The 18,362-nt window shown below is 39.6% G+C and overlaps 2 protein-coding genes and 1 long non-coding RNA gene across 5 annotated transcripts; all 3 read right to left on the bottom strand.

The window, feature by feature from the left end:
- Positions 1 to 36: 36 nt before the first annotated feature.
- Positions 37 to 5,975, bottom strand: LOC126747645 (glycerol kinase). Of its 3 annotated transcripts, none has more exons than XM_050456402.1 (12): positions 5,767 to 5,975; positions 5,462 to 5,715; positions 5,320 to 5,412; positions 5,050 to 5,267; positions 4,775 to 4,990; positions 3,737 to 3,847; positions 3,600 to 3,678; positions 3,368 to 3,545; positions 632 to 812; positions 408 to 576; positions 265 to 351; positions 37 to 208 (listed from the first exon to the last, which is right to left on the bottom strand). In XM_050456402.1, exons 2-12 carry the CDS (start codon positions 5,700 to 5,702, stop codon positions 114 to 116), a joined length of 1,668 nt encoding a protein of 555 aa, XP_050312359.1. In that variant the 5' UTR covers positions 5,703 to 5,715; positions 5,767 to 5,975; the 3' UTR covers positions 37 to 113. The 3 variants fall into 3 exon arrangements, with proteins under 3 accessions (XP_050312359.1, XP_050312360.1, XP_050312358.1); XM_050456403.1 differs by having other exon boundaries at positions 5,462 to 5,712; XM_050456401.1 differs by having other exon boundaries at positions 5,462 to 5,975.
- Positions 5,976 to 6,362: 387 nt separating this feature from the next.
- LOC126747655 (pro-resilin-like) lies at positions 6,363 to 7,433 on the bottom strand. Its single transcript, XM_050456418.1, has 3 exons — positions 7,273 to 7,433; positions 6,863 to 7,186; positions 6,363 to 6,807 (listed from the first exon to the last, which is right to left on the bottom strand). The coding sequence occupies exons 1-3, from the start codon at positions 7,276 to 7,278 to the stop codon at positions 6,559 to 6,561; spliced, it is 579 nt and encodes a 192-aa protein (XP_050312375.1). The 5' UTR covers positions 7,279 to 7,433; the 3' UTR covers positions 6,363 to 6,558.
- A 979-nt stretch (positions 7,434 to 8,412) lies between these two features.
- LOC126747672 (uncharacterized) lies at positions 8,413 to 17,370 on the bottom strand. The gene is made up of 3 exons (XR_007664320.1): positions 17,151 to 17,370; positions 10,581 to 10,945; positions 8,413 to 9,120 (listed from the first exon to the last, which is right to left on the bottom strand). It is a non-coding gene; the product is annotated as an uncharacterized LOC126747672 (long non-coding RNA).
- Positions 17,371 to 18,362: the final 992 nt, after the last annotated feature.

Raw genomic sequence — 18,362 nt, 5'->3', positions numbered from 1 at the left:
TCTTCTTAATGGTCGAAACTAATAAAAACTTCCACATTTTCCAAATAAAATTTATTAAAAATCAACATAACAACCTTCATAAGTACAATAATATCATAAAAAGAGCATAAACGTTAATTATCCAAGTATTGCGACAAGACGAGTAGTCCGAAGCTTAATATCGCATAGAGACTGCCTGGAATGCTGGATAGCAGCTGATAACGTTCCTCTGCAACGATAAATTTCATTTAAAAAACAACAATTTCCAAGAAAACCCCCATTTACCGGTCATAACAGCTGATTTCTTGGGGGAAACCCAACCCAAGGACCTCTGGACGGCCATTTTCCACTTGGTGTATCTGGTATCGCGTTCTGGAAAAATCGACAATTTCACCACGACATCGTCCTTGTCTCGCTCATTTACTTACCGTCTTCGGTGGACGTGGGCAAAAAAGTATCGCTGGGCACCAACTCCCTCTCCTCCGCGTAAATGTCCCAGACGTCCACGCCCCGGGCCATACCGGCGGCCATTGCGGCCCCCAGGGCCGTCACGTCTTGGGACTGCGCCCTGATCACCGGTACGCCACTGATATCCGCCTGAAAAATTTAAATTTTTTCCTTCCTGGAAATTTTTTTTGGGGGAAGTCCTGACCTGCAGTTGCATCAATAAGTTATTGGTGGTCATCACGCCGTCCACGTGGAGTTTTTCCAACGGGATGCCGCAGTCTTTGTTCATCGCTTCTAGGATGTCTCTGGTTTGGAAACAGACCGCCTCCAGTGCGGCCCTGATTATGTGCTGTTTGGTCGAGAAGGCCGTTAAACCGCAGATTATACTGAAATGATTTGGGCAAAATCACTGTTGGAAAATCTCTGAATTTTGCAGTTGGGGTCGTTGTACAGGGTTGCACTTTTTATATGTTGTAGTCAAGGGTTGGAGCTAAGTTTTCGCTCTCTATAGATTTTTTTGTAAATATACTCGGTGGCCCAGAAAGTAGGGTCAAAAAACGGCAAAAAATTGGACCGAAACCGCTTGTCAAAGAATTCTGAAATTAATATTTGGGACCACCGTACAGGGTTGTACTTTTTATATGTTATAGTCGAGGCTTGGAGCTAACTTTTCTTTCCTTATACATTTTTTCATTAACATACACAGTGGCCCAAAAAAAAGGGTCAAAAAACGGCAAAAAATTGAAACGAAACCGCTTTTCAAAAAATTCTAAAATTAATATTTGGGACCACTGTACAGGGCTGTACTTTTTATATGTTATAGTCGAGGCTTGGAGCTAACTTTACTTTCGCTATAGATTTTTTCATAAATATACACAGTGGCCTAGAAAATAGGGTTAAAAAACAGCAAAAAATTGGACCAAAACCCCATTTGAAAAACTTCTAAAATTAATATTTGGGACCACTGTACAGGGTTGTACTTTTTATATGTTGTAGCCAAGGGTTGGAGCTAAGTTTTCTCTCTCTATAGATTTTTTTGTAAATAGACTCGGTTGTCCAGAAAATAGGGTCAAAAAACAGCAAAAAATTGGACCGAAACCGCTTTTCAAAGAATTCTGAAATTAATATTTGGGACCACCGTACAGGGTTGTACTTTTTATATGTTGTAGCCAAGGGTTGGAGCTAAGTTTTCTCTCTCTATAGATTTTTTTGTAAATAGACTCGGTCGTCCAGAAAATAGGGTCAAAAAACAGCAAAAAATTGGACCAAAACCGCTTTTCAAAAAATTCTGAAATGAATATTTGGGACCACTGTACAGGACTGTACTTTTTATATGTTTTAGTCGAGGTTTGGGCCAAACTTTTCTTTCTCTATAGTTTTTTTCATAAACATACACGGTGGCCCAGAAAATGGGGTCAAAAAACGGCAAAAAATTGAACCAAAACCGCTTTTCAAAAAATTCTAAAATTAATATTTGGGACTACTGTACAGGGCTGTACTTTTTATATGTTGTAGCCAAGGGTTGGAGCTAACTTTTCTCTCTCTATAGTTTTTTTCATAAACATACACAGTGGCTCAAAAGATAGGGTCAAAAAACAGCAAAAAATTGGACCGAAACCGCTTTTCAAAGAATTCTGAAATTAATATTTGGGACCACTGTACAGGGTTGTACTTTTTATATGTTGTAGCCAAGGGCTGGAGCTAACTTTTCTCTGCCTATAGTTTTTTTCATAAACATACACAGTGGCCCAGAAAATAGGGTCAAAAAACAGCAAAAAATTGAACCAAAACCGCTTTTCAAAAAATTCTAAAATTAATATTTGGGACCACTGTACAGGGCTGTACTTTTTATATGTTATAGTCGAGGCTCGGAGCTAACTTTTCTCTCCCTATAGGTTTTTTCATAAACATACACAGTGGCTCAAAAAATGGGGTCAAAAAACGGCAAAAAATTGAACCAAAACCGCTTTTCAAAGAATTCTGAAATTAATATTTGGGACCACTGTACAGGACTGTACTTTTTATATGTTCTAGCCAAGGGTTGGAGCTAACTTTTCTCTCTCTATAGTTTTTTCCATAAACATACACAGTGGCTCAAAAAATGGGATCAAAAAACGGCAAAAAATTGAACCAAAACCGCTTTTCAAAAAATTCTGAAATGAATATTTGGGACCACTGTACAGGGCTGTACTTTTTATATGTTATAGTCGAGGCTTGGAGCTAACTTTTCTTTCCCTATAGATTTTTTCATAAACATACACAGTGGCCCAGAAAATGGGGTCAAAAAACAGCAAAAAAATTAACCAAAATCGCTTTTTAAAAAACCCCTAAAATTCTTATTTAGACTCACTGTATAAGGCTGTAGTTTTTGTATTTTGTATTAAAGGCTTGGAGTTACATGTGCTTATAGCTCTATTCTTTTCCTATCCATTGATGGTACTACCAATTTTTTACCTCCAAAGCTCCAGAACTTACAGGACTTCTACTGACACACTTTTTACTTAAACAATTCTTTCCCACATCAAAATATTACTTTATTTTGAAAACTAATTACTGCTTAACGAAACGCGTTACAAAAAAAATAATTACACGTACTTATAGCTCTATCCTTTTCCTATACGTTGATGGTACTACCGATTTTGTACCTCAAAACATCCAGAAATTACAAGACTTAGTGGTACACCTTTCAAAAACTTCTGTCAGCGAAAAATTGAAGCAAAACCACTTTTCAAAAATGTCTAAAATTAATAGTTGGAACCACTGTACAGGGTTGTACTTTTGATATGTTGTAGTCAATATTTGAATCTAACTTTTGACTCCCTATAATTTTTTTCATAAACCTACATGGTGGCCCAAAAAACAGGCTAAAAAAAAAGGACCCAAAACCCCTAAAATCGCCAAGTTTGCCTCCATAAATTCCCTCTAAAAAACAAATTCTTACCCCCTGGCATCTTTCCTCCAATAAGGAGCGTAGAGACCCTTAAAGGCGGGCACAAAATAAACGTCTCCGGTGCTAAAAACCTCCTTGGCCAACGATTCGGTTTCCTTGCTAATATCCTTCATGAATCCCATGTTGTCCCGGAGCCATTTCATCGCTGCGCCCGCTATGGCCACGCTCCCTATTAAAAACATTGAAAAAAAAATTTACAGGGTGGAAAACCCGATTTTCTCACCCTCCAAAGCGTAAATCGGAGCCTGATCGCCCAACTTGTAGGCCACAGTCGTTACTAAACCGTGGGACGATTGCACCCTCTAAAAATTGTATTTTTTAAGGTTAATTTATCCTTGAATATTCCAGAAGGATTCTTACGTTATTTCCCGTATTATATAGCAAAAAACAGCCGCTACGATATGTGTTTTTCGCCATCCCCTCCTTGAAACAGCTCTGCCCCAGAAGGGCCGATTGTTGGTTCCCTAATATCTGTACAGAGGGCGCTAATAAGAGCTTTTTGACGTTCACTCCAAAAAATATATTTAAAAATCTAGATAGGCGGAGTCCTGAGGATGGATTTGATGTATGAAACGTCTTGATAGCACGAAAATCCTTTCGGTTACACGACTTTTACCCAAACCAAGTTTGATTGCAAATTTTCGCATCCACTTTCAACTTGTTTTGAGGATAACTCAAAAACTCTTTGAGGAATTTCAAGGGGGGTTTTACTCAAAGTTGAGGAATTCTTTCGCAAACATTTTGATATGCAAACGACTTCTGTGCCTCAAATAGTTTTTGAGTTACAAGCATTTATGTAAACCGGGGTCGATAATCAAGAGGGATTTGAAAAATTTCTCAACTTCTTTTGAGGAGAACTTAAAGACCTTTTGAGGAATTTCAAGGGGGTTTTCACTCAAAGTTGAGGAATTTTTTAGCAAACATTTTGATATGCAAACGACTTTTGTGCCTCAAATACTTTTTGAGTTACAAGCATTTTTATCAAGCAGGGTCAATAGCCAAGAGGGATTTGAGAAATTTCTCAATTTTCCAAATTTGACCAGTTCTTGGACCTTGCATTGCAAAAGTGCTTGTAACTCAAAAACTATTTGAGGCACAAAAGTCGTTTGCATATCAAAATGTTTGCAAAAGAATTCCTCAACTTTGAGTGCCACACTCCTTGAAATTCCTCAAAGGGTTTTTGAGTCCTCCTCAAAAGAACTTGAAAGTGGATGTGAAAATTTATCATTTAACATGGTTTGGGTAAAACTTGTGTAGCTTAAAGAGTTTGTGCGGTATCAGGACGTTTCTTATATCAAATTAATCCTCAGGAATCCCGCTACATGCACGTAAAAGAATTATCTAAATATTCTAAGTAGCTGTCGAGTTATGCTCAAAAACGTTAGACTATGATCTTACCCCAGAAATTGTAACCCCTTTCAAAGGCCACATGTCCCCAATAGCCCCGTAAATCTCTGAACTGCTCCTGATTTCCGGTAAAATGTTCACGGGTATTTTAAAGGTGCTGAGCAACTGTGCGTCCCAATAAAGGGTCTCAATGTTCATTAAAAAGGTGCGAGAAGCATTGGTTACATCAGTTAAATGTTTCCCTCCCTTGGGCCCTCCGGTCAAGTTCTAAAATGTCTCCGAATTATTAAAATTTTTACTGTTGGAACTGTAAGTAGGGTTCTCACCCATAGTAACCATGTATCTACGGTACCGAAAAGGCACTTTTTCTCTTTTATGGCCTTTTTTACTGCGGGTACATGGTGCATCAGCCATTTTAGCTTAAAAGCGCTGAAATATGGGGAAATCGGGAGGCCACAGACTGGCTTGAAATGGTTCTTGTTGTTTTCAGGGATTTTCGCCAGGATTATGTCTACCGTGGAGTCTGTTCTGATGTCATTCCACACTGAATCCTTGATAAGGTTAATTACTGCCTAGGAACTTTTAAAGTTACTTACCAAGAGCATTATATAGAGGTTTCCCAGTGGTTTTGTCCCATACTATAGTGGTCTCCCTCTGGTTGGTTATACCGATGGTTATAATGTTATTTGCTAAGAAGGTTTTTTAAAAATAGGGCTTCTCGGAGAGAGGGTTTCTTACCTTTAACAGGTCCTAAACCAGCGACAACCTTTTCCATGCAAATCTTTACTGCCTCAAGGATCTTTAGAGGATCCTGCTCAGACCAACCCTCCTTAGGGGTAATTGGCTCCAGATCTATGGCATGTTCGGCCAGTTCTTTTATGTGCTGACTAACAAAGACCCCGAATTTTACGGTCCTAGTGCTGGCATCGATTACACCCACTAGGGGTCTCTGCTGCTGCTGCTGCTCGTTCTCCGACATTACGCTACCACTACTATTAATTATTATTATAAACAAATTAATTAAAAATAAAAATAGTACACACCCAATTGGTGTCTGATAAACTATGACCCCCCCCAATAACGCTTATCTAGGAGCAGCATTATCACCTGTACAGTACGGCTAATTATAAAGTTTTTTTCGTCATTCGTCATAGCCAAGTGATATTTTAAGTTCGAGACCTTGACTTAAAAAAAAACATATTATATATTTGATTTTTTTATTATTTATTCAAAAATTTGAAAAATTTTGACGTGTGACATGTAAACAAAAACATAACCTCGAAAAATTTGCGAATGACAGTTCTTAGATATAAGCTAACCTCAAAATGGCATATGACTGTCATGGAGGGAACTTGTCTTGTGACAAGTTTTGAGCAACAAATTGAATAATTTGACTATTTTTTATTTCAGGGTGATTAAAATTATTATGCAATGAAGGAATAAATCATAGTGAGTTGAAATGACCCTTGCAAACTACATGACAGATTAACCTAACCTCGAAAAAGTGCGAGTGACTTGCCCCCAAACCTAACCTCAAAAATAAAGAATTGGCGGGTGCGAAGCGAGTGAGACGTTTATAGTGCGTGCGTTCCTGCGTTAGTGCGTTAGGTAAGTGTATTAAATAAACGATAAACAAAAATTATTATTGCATATTCATTTATTTATTGATATAACTATAAATCACTATATAACTAACTTATATATGGCAGTTACTGTACAAACAATAAATCATTATCCGTGTCCGTCGTCCTTATTATACTGGCATTAAAGCTATAACTATCAGGCACATAAGCATTTTTGGTCAGGGGGGCGGCTGTTTTATCCGGGGTACTTCCTCACTTCCTGTACTGGTATCCGCCGCCGCTGGGGTACTGGTACCCCCCGACGCTCACTTGCTGATAACTGATCTTCGGTTTGTACCCCTCGGTATCGGCGGTATACTCGACAGTTTGCAGTCTACCGTCGGGCAAAAGTACGTAGTACTTCCCTTGGGCCACGTCCCCTTTCCTCTGCTCCTTATGCCCGAAATCGTTGCCGGATTGCTCGTCTTTCACTTGATATTCGAACTCGTAATTGGCAGGTTCCTAAGGGATCACTCCATTATAACCTAAAACGGTTCATTCAAAAGCGATTTCTTACCGAACGTTCCTCGTAACCCCTGCTAGGGTCGTAGGAGGCTCCGTAGCTGGTGCTGGGCGGCAAGTATTGCTTGGTGGGTCTCACTGATGGTACCCCATAAGACGTCGAGGGCGGCAAGTATTTGGGAGCGGGGGCGGCAACAGTAGGGGGAAGATATTGGTTCTGGGGCGGCAAGTATTGTCTTTGGGGCGGCAAGTACTGGTTCTGGGGTGGCAGATATTGATTTTGAGGCGGCAGGTATTGGTTTTGGGGCGGGAGGTACTGAGAGGGAGGTCCCAGGTCCGCTAGGGCGAGCGAGATGGTCGTCAAGAAAATTGCGGAGATCTGGAAATGGGTAAAGTTTGAGTCAGAAAATTAAAGGGTTTTAAGATGTAGTAACTTATTAATTAAATTAATATACGTTTTCCTACCTTCATGATGGGTTGCACGAACAGTTGATCACCAAAAGAATATGTAAGAGATGATGGTACAGGATGATCTGATTACCGTAGCTCACCACCGCAGCTTTTATACCGTAAAGGTGTAGTGGGTGGGCGCGAGCGAAGAATCACTTTCATACCCACGAAACCCCCGTAGATCTTCCCGCAATGGTCGTCGTAATTTATGGCGAATAAGGTTGATTGATGGCACGCGTCTCTCGATCTAGATTCTCTTTAATTTTTTCTGTTCTTTGTCTTAATTGGGCTTTTTTCACCTCGACGTGTGTGTGTTAGATTACGTCGGTTGCGTCATTCGACTGGGTTCGGCTTCTAAATCGCTCTAAAGAGAAGATGATATTTAATTTTTTTATAAACGACAGATTTCGGTTCTGGATAAAACCTTCCAATAATGGAATAATTCCAGTCATCACCTACGTCACGAAAACACTGGTTTACAACAAATTCGAACTATACCAACGTCTTCATCGTGTCACCTAGATTACGAAAATACAGGGTTATAACGAGATTCGATCAGAAATAAGGGAATGAGAGCACTTTGAAAATTCGAAAATTGTCACTTTCTGACCCCGTTTTTGAGCCCAAAAATGGGCCTCAAAAATGCGAGATCTCAGCTAATATGAGACCTACGACCTTGTGGATGGTCTCGTTGGATTCGGAAAGACGAAACTAAGAGAAAACCGTTGGAATTTTCCAGATAGTGCCCATAGAAGCCGAGATATCGACCTCCAAAGTTTGGGATTTTTCATTTTTCGGGTATACCCCCCCGTATCGAATTTTTCACCAAAAATTGAATTTTTTCGAATTCGAACTAACTATACCATCGACTTGTTTACATCACCTAGATTACGAAAACACCGGGTTATAACAGGATTCGATCAGAAATAAGGGAATGAGAGCACTTTGAAAATTCGAAAATTGTCACTTTCTGACCCCGTTTTTGAGCCCAAAAATGGGCCTCAAAAATGCGAGATCTCAGCTAATATGAGACCTACGACCTTGTGGATGGTCTCGTTGGATTCGGAAAGACGAAACTAAGAGAAAACCGTTGGAATTTTCCAGATAGTGCCCATAGAAGCCGAGATATCGACCTCCAAAGTTTGGGATTTTTCATTTTTCGGGTATACCCCCCCGTATCGAATTTTTCACCAAAAATTGAATTTTTTCGAATTCGAACTAACTGTACCATCGACTTGTTTACATCACCTAGATTACGAAAACACCGGGTTATAACAGGATTCGATCAGAAATAAGGGAATGAGAGCACTTTGAAAATTCGAAAATTGTCACTTTCTGACCCCGTTTTTGAGCCCAAAAATGGGCCTCAAATATGCGAGATCTCAGCTAATATGAGACCTACGACCTTGTGGATGGTCTCGTTGGATTCGGAAAGACGAAACTAAGAGAAAACCGTTGGAATTTTCCAGATAGTGCCCATAGAAGCCGAGATATCGACCTCCAAAGTTTGGGATTTTTCATTTTTCGGGTATACCCCCCCGTATCGAATTTTTCACCAAAAATTGAATTTTTTCGAATTCGAACTAACTGTACCATCGACTTGTTTACATCACCTAGATTACGAAAACACGGGGTTATAACAGGATTCGATCAGAAATAAGGGAATGAGAGCACTTTGAAAATTCGAAAATTGTCACTTTCTGACCCCGTTTTTGAGCCCAAAAATGGGCCTCAAAAATGCGAGATCTCAGCTAATATGAGACCTACGACCTTGTGGATGGTCTCGTTGGATTCGGAAAGACGAAACTAAGAGAAAACCGTTGGAATTTTCCAGATAGTGCCCATAGAAGCCGAGATATCGACCTCCAAAGTTTGGGATTTTTCATTTTTCGGGTATACCCCCCCGTATCGAATTTTTCACCAAAAATTGAATTTTTTCGAATTCGAACTAACTGTACCATCGACTTGTTTACATCACCTAGATTACGAAAACACCGGGTTATAACAGGATTCGATCAGAAATAAGGGAATGAGAGCACTTTGAAAATTCGAAAATTGTCACTTTCTGACCCCGTTTTTGAGCCCAAAAATGGGCCTCAAAAATGCGAGATCTCAGCTAATATGAGACCTACGACCTTGTGGATAGTCTCGTTGGATTCAGAAGGCCGAAACTAAGAGAAAACCGTTGGAATTTTCCAGATAGTGCCCATAGAAGCCGAGATATCGACCGCCAAAGTTTGGGATTTTTCATTTTTCGGGTATACCCCCCCGTATCGAATTTTTCACCAAAAATTGAATTTTTTCGAATTCGAACTAACTGTACCATCGACTTGTTTACATCACCTAGATTACGAAAACACCGGGTTATAAGAGGATTCGATCAGAAATAAGGGAATGAGAGCACTTTGAAAATTCGAAAATTGTCGCTTTCTGACCCCGTTTTTGAGCCCAAAAATGGGCCTCAAAAATGCGAGATCTCAGCTAATATGAGACCTACGACCTGGTGGATGGTCTCGTTGGATTCGGAAAGGCGAAACTAAGAGAAAACCGTTGGAATTTTCCAGATAGTGCCCATAGAAGCCGAGATATCGACCTCCAAAGTTTGGGATTTTTCATTTTTCGGGTATACCCCCCCGTATCGAATTTTTCACCAAAAATTGAATTTTTTCGAATTCGAACTAACTATACCATCGACTTGTTTACATCACCTAGATTACGAAAACACCGGGTTATAACAGGATTCGATCAGAAATAAGGGAATGAGAGCACTTTGAAAATTCGGAAATTGTCACTTTCTGACCCCGTTTTTGAGCCCAAAAATGGGCCTCAAAAATGCGAGATCTCAGCTAATATGAGACCTACGACCTTGTGGATGGTCTCGTTGGATTCAGAATAACAAAACTAAGAGAAAACCGTTGGAATTTTCCAGATAGTGCCCATAGAAGCCGAGATATCGACCTCCAAAGTTTGGGATTTTTCATTTTTCGGGTATACCCCCCCGTATCGAATTTTTCACCAAAAATTGAATTTTTTCGAATTCGAACTAACTATACCATCGACTTGTTTACATCACCTAGATTACGAAAACACCGGGTTATAACAGGATTCGATCAGAAATAAGGGAATGAGAGCACTTTGAAAATTCGAAAATTGTCACTTTCTGACCCCGTTTTTGAGCCCAAAAATGGGCCTCAAAAATGCGAGATCTCAGCTAATATGAGACCTACGACCTTGTGGATGGTCTCGTTGGATTCAGAATTTCAAAACTAAGAGAAAACCGTTGGAATTTTCCAGATAGTGCCCATAGAAGCCGAGATATCGACCTCCAAAGTTTGGGATTTTTCATTTTTCGGGTATACCCCCCCGTATCGAATTTTTCACCAAAAATTGAATTTTTTCGAATTCGAACTAACTATACCATCGACTTGTTTACATCACCTAGATTACGAAAACACCGGGTTATAACAGGATTCGATCAGAAATAAGGGAATGAGAGCACTTTGAAAATTCGAAAATTGTCACTTTCTGACCCCGTTTTTGAGCCCAAAAATGGGCCTCAAAAATGCGAGATCTCAGCTAATATGAGACCTACGACCTTGTGGATGGTCTCGTTGGATTCGGAAAGACGAAACTAAGAGAAAACCGTTGGAATTTTCCAGATAGTGCCCATAGAAGCCGAGATATCGACCTCCAAAGTTTGGTATTTTTCATTTTTAGGGTATACCCCCCCGTATCGAATTTTTCACCAAAAATTGAATTTTTTCGAATTCGAACTAACTATACCATCGACTTGTTTACATCACCTAGATTACGAAAACACCGGGTTATAACAGGATTCGATCAGAAATAAGGGAATGAGAGCACTTTGAAAATTCGAAAATTGTCACTTTCTGACCCCGTTTTTGAGCCCAAAAATGGGCCTCAAAAATGCGAGTTCTCAGCTAATATGAGACCTACGACCTTGTGGATGGTCTCGTTGGATTCAGAATTTCAAAACTAAGAGAAAACCGTTGGAATTTTCCAGATAGTGCCCATAGAAGCCGAGATATCGACCTCCAAAGTTTGGGATTTTTCATTTTTCGGGTATACCCCCCCGTATCGAATTTTTCACCAAAAATTGAATTTTTTCGAATTCGAACTAACTATACCATCGACTTGTTTACATCACCTAGATTACGAAAACACCGGGTTATAACAGGATTCGATCAGAAATAAGGGAATGAGAGCACTTTGAAAATTCGAAAATTGTCACTTTCTGACCCCGTTTTTGAGCCCAAAAATGGGCCTCAAAAATGCGAGTTCTCAGCTAATATGAGACCTACGACCTTGTGGATGGTCTCGTTGGATTCAGAATTTCAAAACTAAGAGAAAACCGTTGGAATTTTCCAGATAGTGCCCATAGAAGCCGAGATATCGACCTCCAAAGTTTGGGATTTTTCATTTTTAGGGTATACCCCCCCGTATCGAATTTTTCACCAAAAATTGAATTTTTTCGAATTCGAACTAACTATACCATCGACTTGTTTACATCACCTAGATTACGAAAACACCGGGTTATAACAGGATTCGATCAGAAATAAGGGAATGAGAGCACTTTGAAAATTCGAAAATTGTCACTTTCTGACCCCGTTTTTGAGCCCAAAAATGGGCCTCAAAAATGCGAGTTCTCAGCTAATATGAGACCTACGACCTTGTGGATGGTCTCGTTGGATTCAGAATTTCAAAACTAAGAGAAAACCGTTGGAATTTTCCAGATAGTGCCCATAGAAGCCGAGATATCGACCTCCAAAGTTTGGGATTTTTCATTTTTCGGGTATACCCCCCCGTATCGAATTTTTCACCAAAAATTGAATTTTTTCGAATTCGAACTAACTATACCATCGACTTGTTTACATCACCTAGATTACGAAAACACCGGGTTATAACAGGATTCGATCAGAAATAAGGGAATGAGAGCACTTTGAAAATTCGGAAATTGTCACTTTTTGACCCCGTTTTTGAGCCCAAAAATGGGCATAAAAAATGCGAGATCTCAGCAAATATGAGACCTACGACTTTGTGGATGGTCTCGTTGGATTCAGAATAACCAAACTAAGAGAAAACCGTTGGAATTTTCCAGATAGTGCCCATAGAAGCCGAGATATCGACCTCCAAAGTTTGGGATTTTTCATTTTTCGGGTATACCCCCCCGTATCGAATTTTTCACCAAAAATTGAATTTTTTCGAATTCGAACTAACTATACCATCGACATGTTTACATCACCTAGATTACGAAAACACCGGGTTATAACAGGATTCGATCAGAAATAAGGGAATGAGAGCACTTTGAAAATTCGAAAATTGTCACTTTTTGACCCCGTTTTTGAGCCCAAAAATGGGCATCAAAAATGCGAGATCTCAGCAAATATGAGACCTACGACTTTGTGGATGGTCTCGTTGGATTCAGAATAACCAAACTAAGAGAAAACCGTTGGAATTTTCCAGATAGTGCCCATAGAAGCCGAGATATCGACCTCCAAAGTTTGGGATTTTTCATTTTTCGGGTATACCCCCCCGTATCGAATTTTTCACCAAAAATTGAATTTTTTCGAATTCGAACTAACTATACCATCGACTTGTTTACATCACCTAGATTACGAAAACACCGGGTTATAACAGGATTCGATCAGAAATAAGGGAATGAGAGCACTTTGAAAATTCGAAAATTGTCACTTTCTGACCCCGTTTTTGAGCCCAAAAATGGGCCTCAAAAATGCGAGATCTCAGCTAATATGAGACCTACGACCTTGTGGATGGTCTCGTTGGATTCAGAATTTCAAAACTAAGAGAAAACCGTTGGAATTTTCCAGATAGTGCCCATAGAAGCCGAGATATCGACCTCCAAAGTTTGGGATTTTTCATTTTTCGGGTATACCCCCCCGTATCGAATTTTTCACCAAAAATTGAATTTTTTCGAATTCGAACTAACTATACCATCGACTTGTTTACATCACCTAGATTACGAAAACACCGGGTTATAACAGGATTCGATCAGAAATAAGGGAATGAGAGCACTTTGAAAATTCGGAAATTGTCACTTTTTGACCCCGTTTTTGAGCCCAAAAATGGGCATCAAAAATGCGAGATCTCAGCAAATATGAGACCTACGACTTTGTGGATGGTCTCGTTGGATTCAGAATAACCAAACTAAGAGAAAACCGTTGGAATTTTCCAGATAGTGCCCATAGAAGCCGAGATATCGACCTCCAAAGTTTGGGATTTTTCATTTTTAGGGTATACCCCCCCGTATCGAATTTTTCACCAAAAATTGAATTTTTTCGAATTCGAACTAACTATACCATCGACTTATTTACATCACCTAGATTACGAAAACACCGGGTTATAACAGGATTCGATCAGAAATAAAGGAATGAGAGCACTTTGAAAATTCGAAAATTGTCACTTTCTGACCCCGTTTTTGAGCCCAAAAATGGGCCTCAAAAATGCGAGATCTCAGCTAATATGAGACCTACGACCTTGTGGATGGTCTCGTTGGATTCGGAAAGACGAAACTAAGAGAAAACCGTTGGAATTTTCCAGATAGTGCCCATAGAAGCCGAGATATCGACCTCCAAAGTTTGGGATTTTTCATTTTTCGGGTATACCCCCCCGTATCGAATTTTTCACCAAAAATTGAATTTTTTCGAATTCGAACTAACTATACCATCGACTTGTTTACATCACCTAGATTACGAAAACACCGGGTTATAACAGGATTCGATCAGAAATAAGGGAATGAGAGCACTTTGAAAATTCGAAAATTGTCACTTTCTGACCCCGTTTTTGAGCCCAAAAATGGGCCTCAAAAATGCGAGATCTCAGCTAATATGAGACCTACGACCTTGTGGATGGTCTCGTTGGATTCAGAATTTCAAAACTAAGAGAAAACCGTTGGAATTTTCCAGATAGTGCCCATAGAAGCCGAGATATCGACCTCCAAAGTTTGGGATTTTTCATTTTTCGGGTATACCCCCCCGTATCGAATTTTTCACCAAAAATTGAATTTTTTCGAATTCGAACTAACTATACCATCGACTTGTTTACATCACCTAGATTACGAAAACACCGGGTTATAACAGGATTCGATCAGAAATAAGGGAATGACAGCACTTTGAAAATTCGGAAATTGTCACTTTTTGACCCCGTTTTTGAGCCCAAAAATGGGCATCAAAAATGCGAGATCTCAGCTAATATGAGACCAACGACTTTGTGGATGGTCTCGTTGGATTCAGAATAACCAAACTAAGAGAAAACCGTTGGAATTTTCCAGATAGTGCCCATAGAAGCCGAGATATCGACCTCCAAAGTTTGGGATTTTTCATTTTTAGGGTATACCCCCCCGTATCGAATTTTTCACCAAAAATTGAATTTTTTCGAATTCGAACTAACTATACCATCGACTTGTTTACATCACCTAGATTACGAAAACACCGGGTTATAACAGGATTCGATCAGAAATAAGGGAATGAGAGCACTTTGAAAATTCGAAAATTGTCACTTTCTGACCCCGTTTTTGAGCCCAAAAATGGGCCTCAAAAATGCGAGATCTCAGCTAATATGAGACCTACGACCTTGTGGATGGTCTCGTTGGATTCAAAATAACAAAACTAAGAGAAAACCGTTGGAATTTTCCAGATAGTGCCCATAGAAGCCGAGATATCGACCTCCAAAGTTTGGGATTTTTCATTTTTCGGGTATACCCCCCCGTATCGAATTTTTCACCAAAAATTGAATTTTTTCGAATTCGAACTAACTATACCATCGACTTGTTTACATCACCTAGATTACGAAAACACCGGGTTATAACAGGATTCGATCAGAAATAAGGGAATGAGAGCACTTTGAAAATTCGAAAATTGTCACTTTCTGACCCCGTTTTTGAGCCCAAAAATGGGCCTCAAAAATGCGAGATCTCAGCTAATATGAGACCTACGACCTTGTGGATGGTCTCGTTGGATTCAGAATAACAAAACTAAGAGAAAACCGTTGGAATTTTCCAGATAGTGCCCATAGAAGCCGAGATATCGACCTCCAAAGTTTGGGATTTTTCATTTTTCGGGTATACCCCCCCGTATCGAATTTTTCACCAAAAATTGAATTTTTTCGAATTCGAACTAACTATACCATCGACTTGTTTACATCACCTAGATTACGAAAACACCGGGTTATAACAGGATTCGATCAGAAATAAGGGAATGAGAGCACTTTGAAAATTCGGAAATTGTCACTTTTTGACCCCGTTTTTGAGCCCAAAAATGGGCATCAAAAATGCGAGATCTCAGCTAATATGAGACCTACGACTTTGTGGATGGTCTCGTTGGATTCAGAATAACCAAACTAAGAGAAAACCGTTGGAATTTTCCAGATAGTGCCCATAGAAGCCGAGATATCGACCTCCAAAGTTTGGGATTTTTCATTTTTAGGGTATACCCCCCCGTATCGAATTTTTCACCAAAAATTGAATTTTTTCGAATTCGAACTAACTATACCATCGACTTGTTTACATCACCTAGATTACGAAAACACCGGGTTATAACAGGATTCGATCAGAAATAAGATAATGAGAGCACTTTGAAAATTCGAAAATTGTCACTTTCTGACCCCGTTTTTGAGCCCAAAAATGGGCCTCAAAAATGCGAGATCTCAGCTAATATGAGACCTACGACCTTGTGGATGGTCTCGTTGGATTCGGAAAGACGAAACTAAGAGAAAACCGTTGGAATTTTCCAGATAGTGCCCATAGAAGCCGAGATATCGACCTCCAAAGTTTGGGATTTTTCATTTTTCGGGTATACCCCCCCGTATCGAATTTTTCACCAAAAATTGAATTTTTTCGAATTCGAACTAACTATACCATCGACTTGTTTACATCACCTAGATTACGAAAACACCGGGTTATAACAGGATTCGATCAGAAATAAGGGAATGACAGCACTTTGAAAATTCGGAAATTGTCACTTTTTGACCCCGTTTTTGAGTCCAAAAATGGGCATCAAAAATGCGAGATCTCAGCTAATATGAGACCAACGACTTTGTGGATGGTCTCGTTGGATTCAGAATAACCAAACTAAGAGAAAACCGTTGGAATTTTCCAGATAGTGCCCATAGAAGCCGAGATATCGACCTCCAAAGTTTGGGATTTTTCATTTTTAGGGTATACCCCCCCGTATCGAATTTTTCACCAAAAATTGAATTTTTTCGAATTCGAACTAACTATACCATCGACTTGTTTACATCACCTAGATTACGAAAACACCGGGTTATAACAGGATTCGATCAGAAATAAGGGAATGAGAGCACTTTGAAAATTCGAAAATTGTCACTTTCTGACCCCGTTTTTGAGCCCAAAAATGGGCCTCAAAAATGCGAGATCTCAGCTAATATGAGACCTACGACCTTGTGGATGGTCTCGTTGGATTCAGAATTTCAAAACTAAGAGAAAACCGTTGGAATTTTCCAGATAGTGCCCATAGAAGCCGAGATATCGACCTCCAAAGTTTGGGATTTTTCATTTTTCGGGTATACCCCCCCGTATCGAATTTTTCACCAAAAATTGAATTTTTTCGAATTCGAACTAACTATACCATCGACATGTTTACATCACCTAGATTACGAAAACACCGGGTTATAACAGGATTCGATCAGAAATAAGGGAATGAGAGCACTTTGAAAATTCGAAAATTGTCACTTTCTGACCTCGTTTTTGAGCCCAAAAATGGGCATCAAAAATGCGAGATCTCAGCTAATATGAGACCTACGACCTTGTGGATGGTCTCGTTGGATTCGGAAAAACGAAACTAAGAGAAAACCGTTGGAATTTTCCAGATAGTGCCCATAGAAGCCGAGATATCGACCTCCAAAGTTTGGGATTTTTCATTTTTCGGGTATACCCCCCCGTATCGAATTTTTCACCAAAAATTGAATTTTTTCGAATTCGAACTAACTATACCATCGACTTGTTTACATCACCTAGATTACGAAAACACCGGGTTATAACAGGATTCGATCAGAAATAAGGGAATGAGAGCACTTTGAAAATTCGAAAATTGTCACTTTCTGACCCCGTTTTTGAGCCCAAAAATGGGCCTCAAAAATGCGAGATCTCAGCTAATATGAGACCTACGACCTTGTGGATGGTCTCGTTGGATTCAGACTAACAAAACAAAGAGAAAACCGTTGGAATTTTCCAGATAGTGCCCATAGAAGCCGAGATCTCGACCTCCAAAGTTTGGGATTTTTCATTTTTCGGGTATACCCCCCCGTATCGAATTTTTCACCAAAAATTGAATTTTTTCGAATTCGAACTAACTATACCAACGTCTTCATCGTGTTACCTAGATGTCGGAAACACCGGGTTATAACGGGATTCGATCAGAAATAAGGGAATGAGAGCACTCTGAAAATTCGGAAATTGTCACTTTCTGACCTCGTTTTTGAGCCCAAAAATGGGCTTCAAAAATGCGAGATCTCAGCTAATATGAGACCTACGACCTTGCGGATGGTCTCATTGGATTCGGAAAGACGAAAGTAAGAGAAAACCGTTGGAATTTTCCAGATAGTGCCCATAGAAGCCGAGATATCGACCTCCAAAGTTTGGGATTTTTCATTTTTCGGGTATACCCCCCCGTATCGAATTTTTCACCAAAAATTGAATTTTTTCGAATTCGAACTAACTATACCATCGACTTGTTTACATCACCTAGATTACGAAAACACCGGGTTATAACAGGATTCGATCAGAAATAAGGGAATGAGAGCACTTTGAAAATTCGAAAATTGTCACTTTCTGACCCCGTTTTTGAGCCCGAAAATGGGCATCAAAAATGCGAGATCTCAGCTAATATGAGACCTACGACCTTGTGGATGGTCTCGTTGGATTCGGAAAAACGAAACTAAGAGAAAACCGTTGGAATTTTCCAGATAGTGCCCATAGAAGCCGAGATATCGACCTCCAAAGTTTGGGATTTTTCATTTTTCGGGTATACCCCCCCGTATCGAATTTTTCACCAAAAATTGAATTTTTTCGAATTCGAACTAACTGTACCATCGACTTGTTTACATCACCT

This window comes from Anthonomus grandis, chromosome 19 (assembly GCF_022605725.1).
Source record: "Anthonomus grandis grandis chromosome 19, icAntGran1.3, whole genome shotgun sequence".
NCBI lineage: Eukaryota > Metazoa > Arthropoda > Insecta > Coleoptera > Curculionidae > Anthonomus > Anthonomus grandis.
This window is presented reverse-complemented; position numbering and strand designations above follow the sequence as displayed.

Excerpts from the sequence above, each read along its gene's own strand:
- LOC126747645 (XM_050456401.1), bottom strand. The coding sequence starts at position 5,702 with ATGTCGGAGAACGAGCAGCAGCAGCAGCAGAGACCCCTAGTGGGTGTA. Across the intron at positions 5,268-5,319 it reads ACCTCTATATAATGCTCTTG|TGTGGAATGACATCAGAACA; the intron begins GTAAGTAACTTT and ends TCAAGGATTCAG. Across the intron at positions 3,679-3,736 it reads TATATAATACGGGAAATAAC|AGGGTGCAATCGTCCCACGG; the intron begins GTAAGAATCCTT and ends TACAATTTTTAG.
- LOC126747655 (XM_050456418.1), bottom strand. Across the intron at positions 6,808-6,862 it reads GGGGTTACGAGGAACGTTCG|GAACCTGCCAATTACGAGTT; the intron begins GTAAGAAATCGC and ends GTGATCCCTTAG.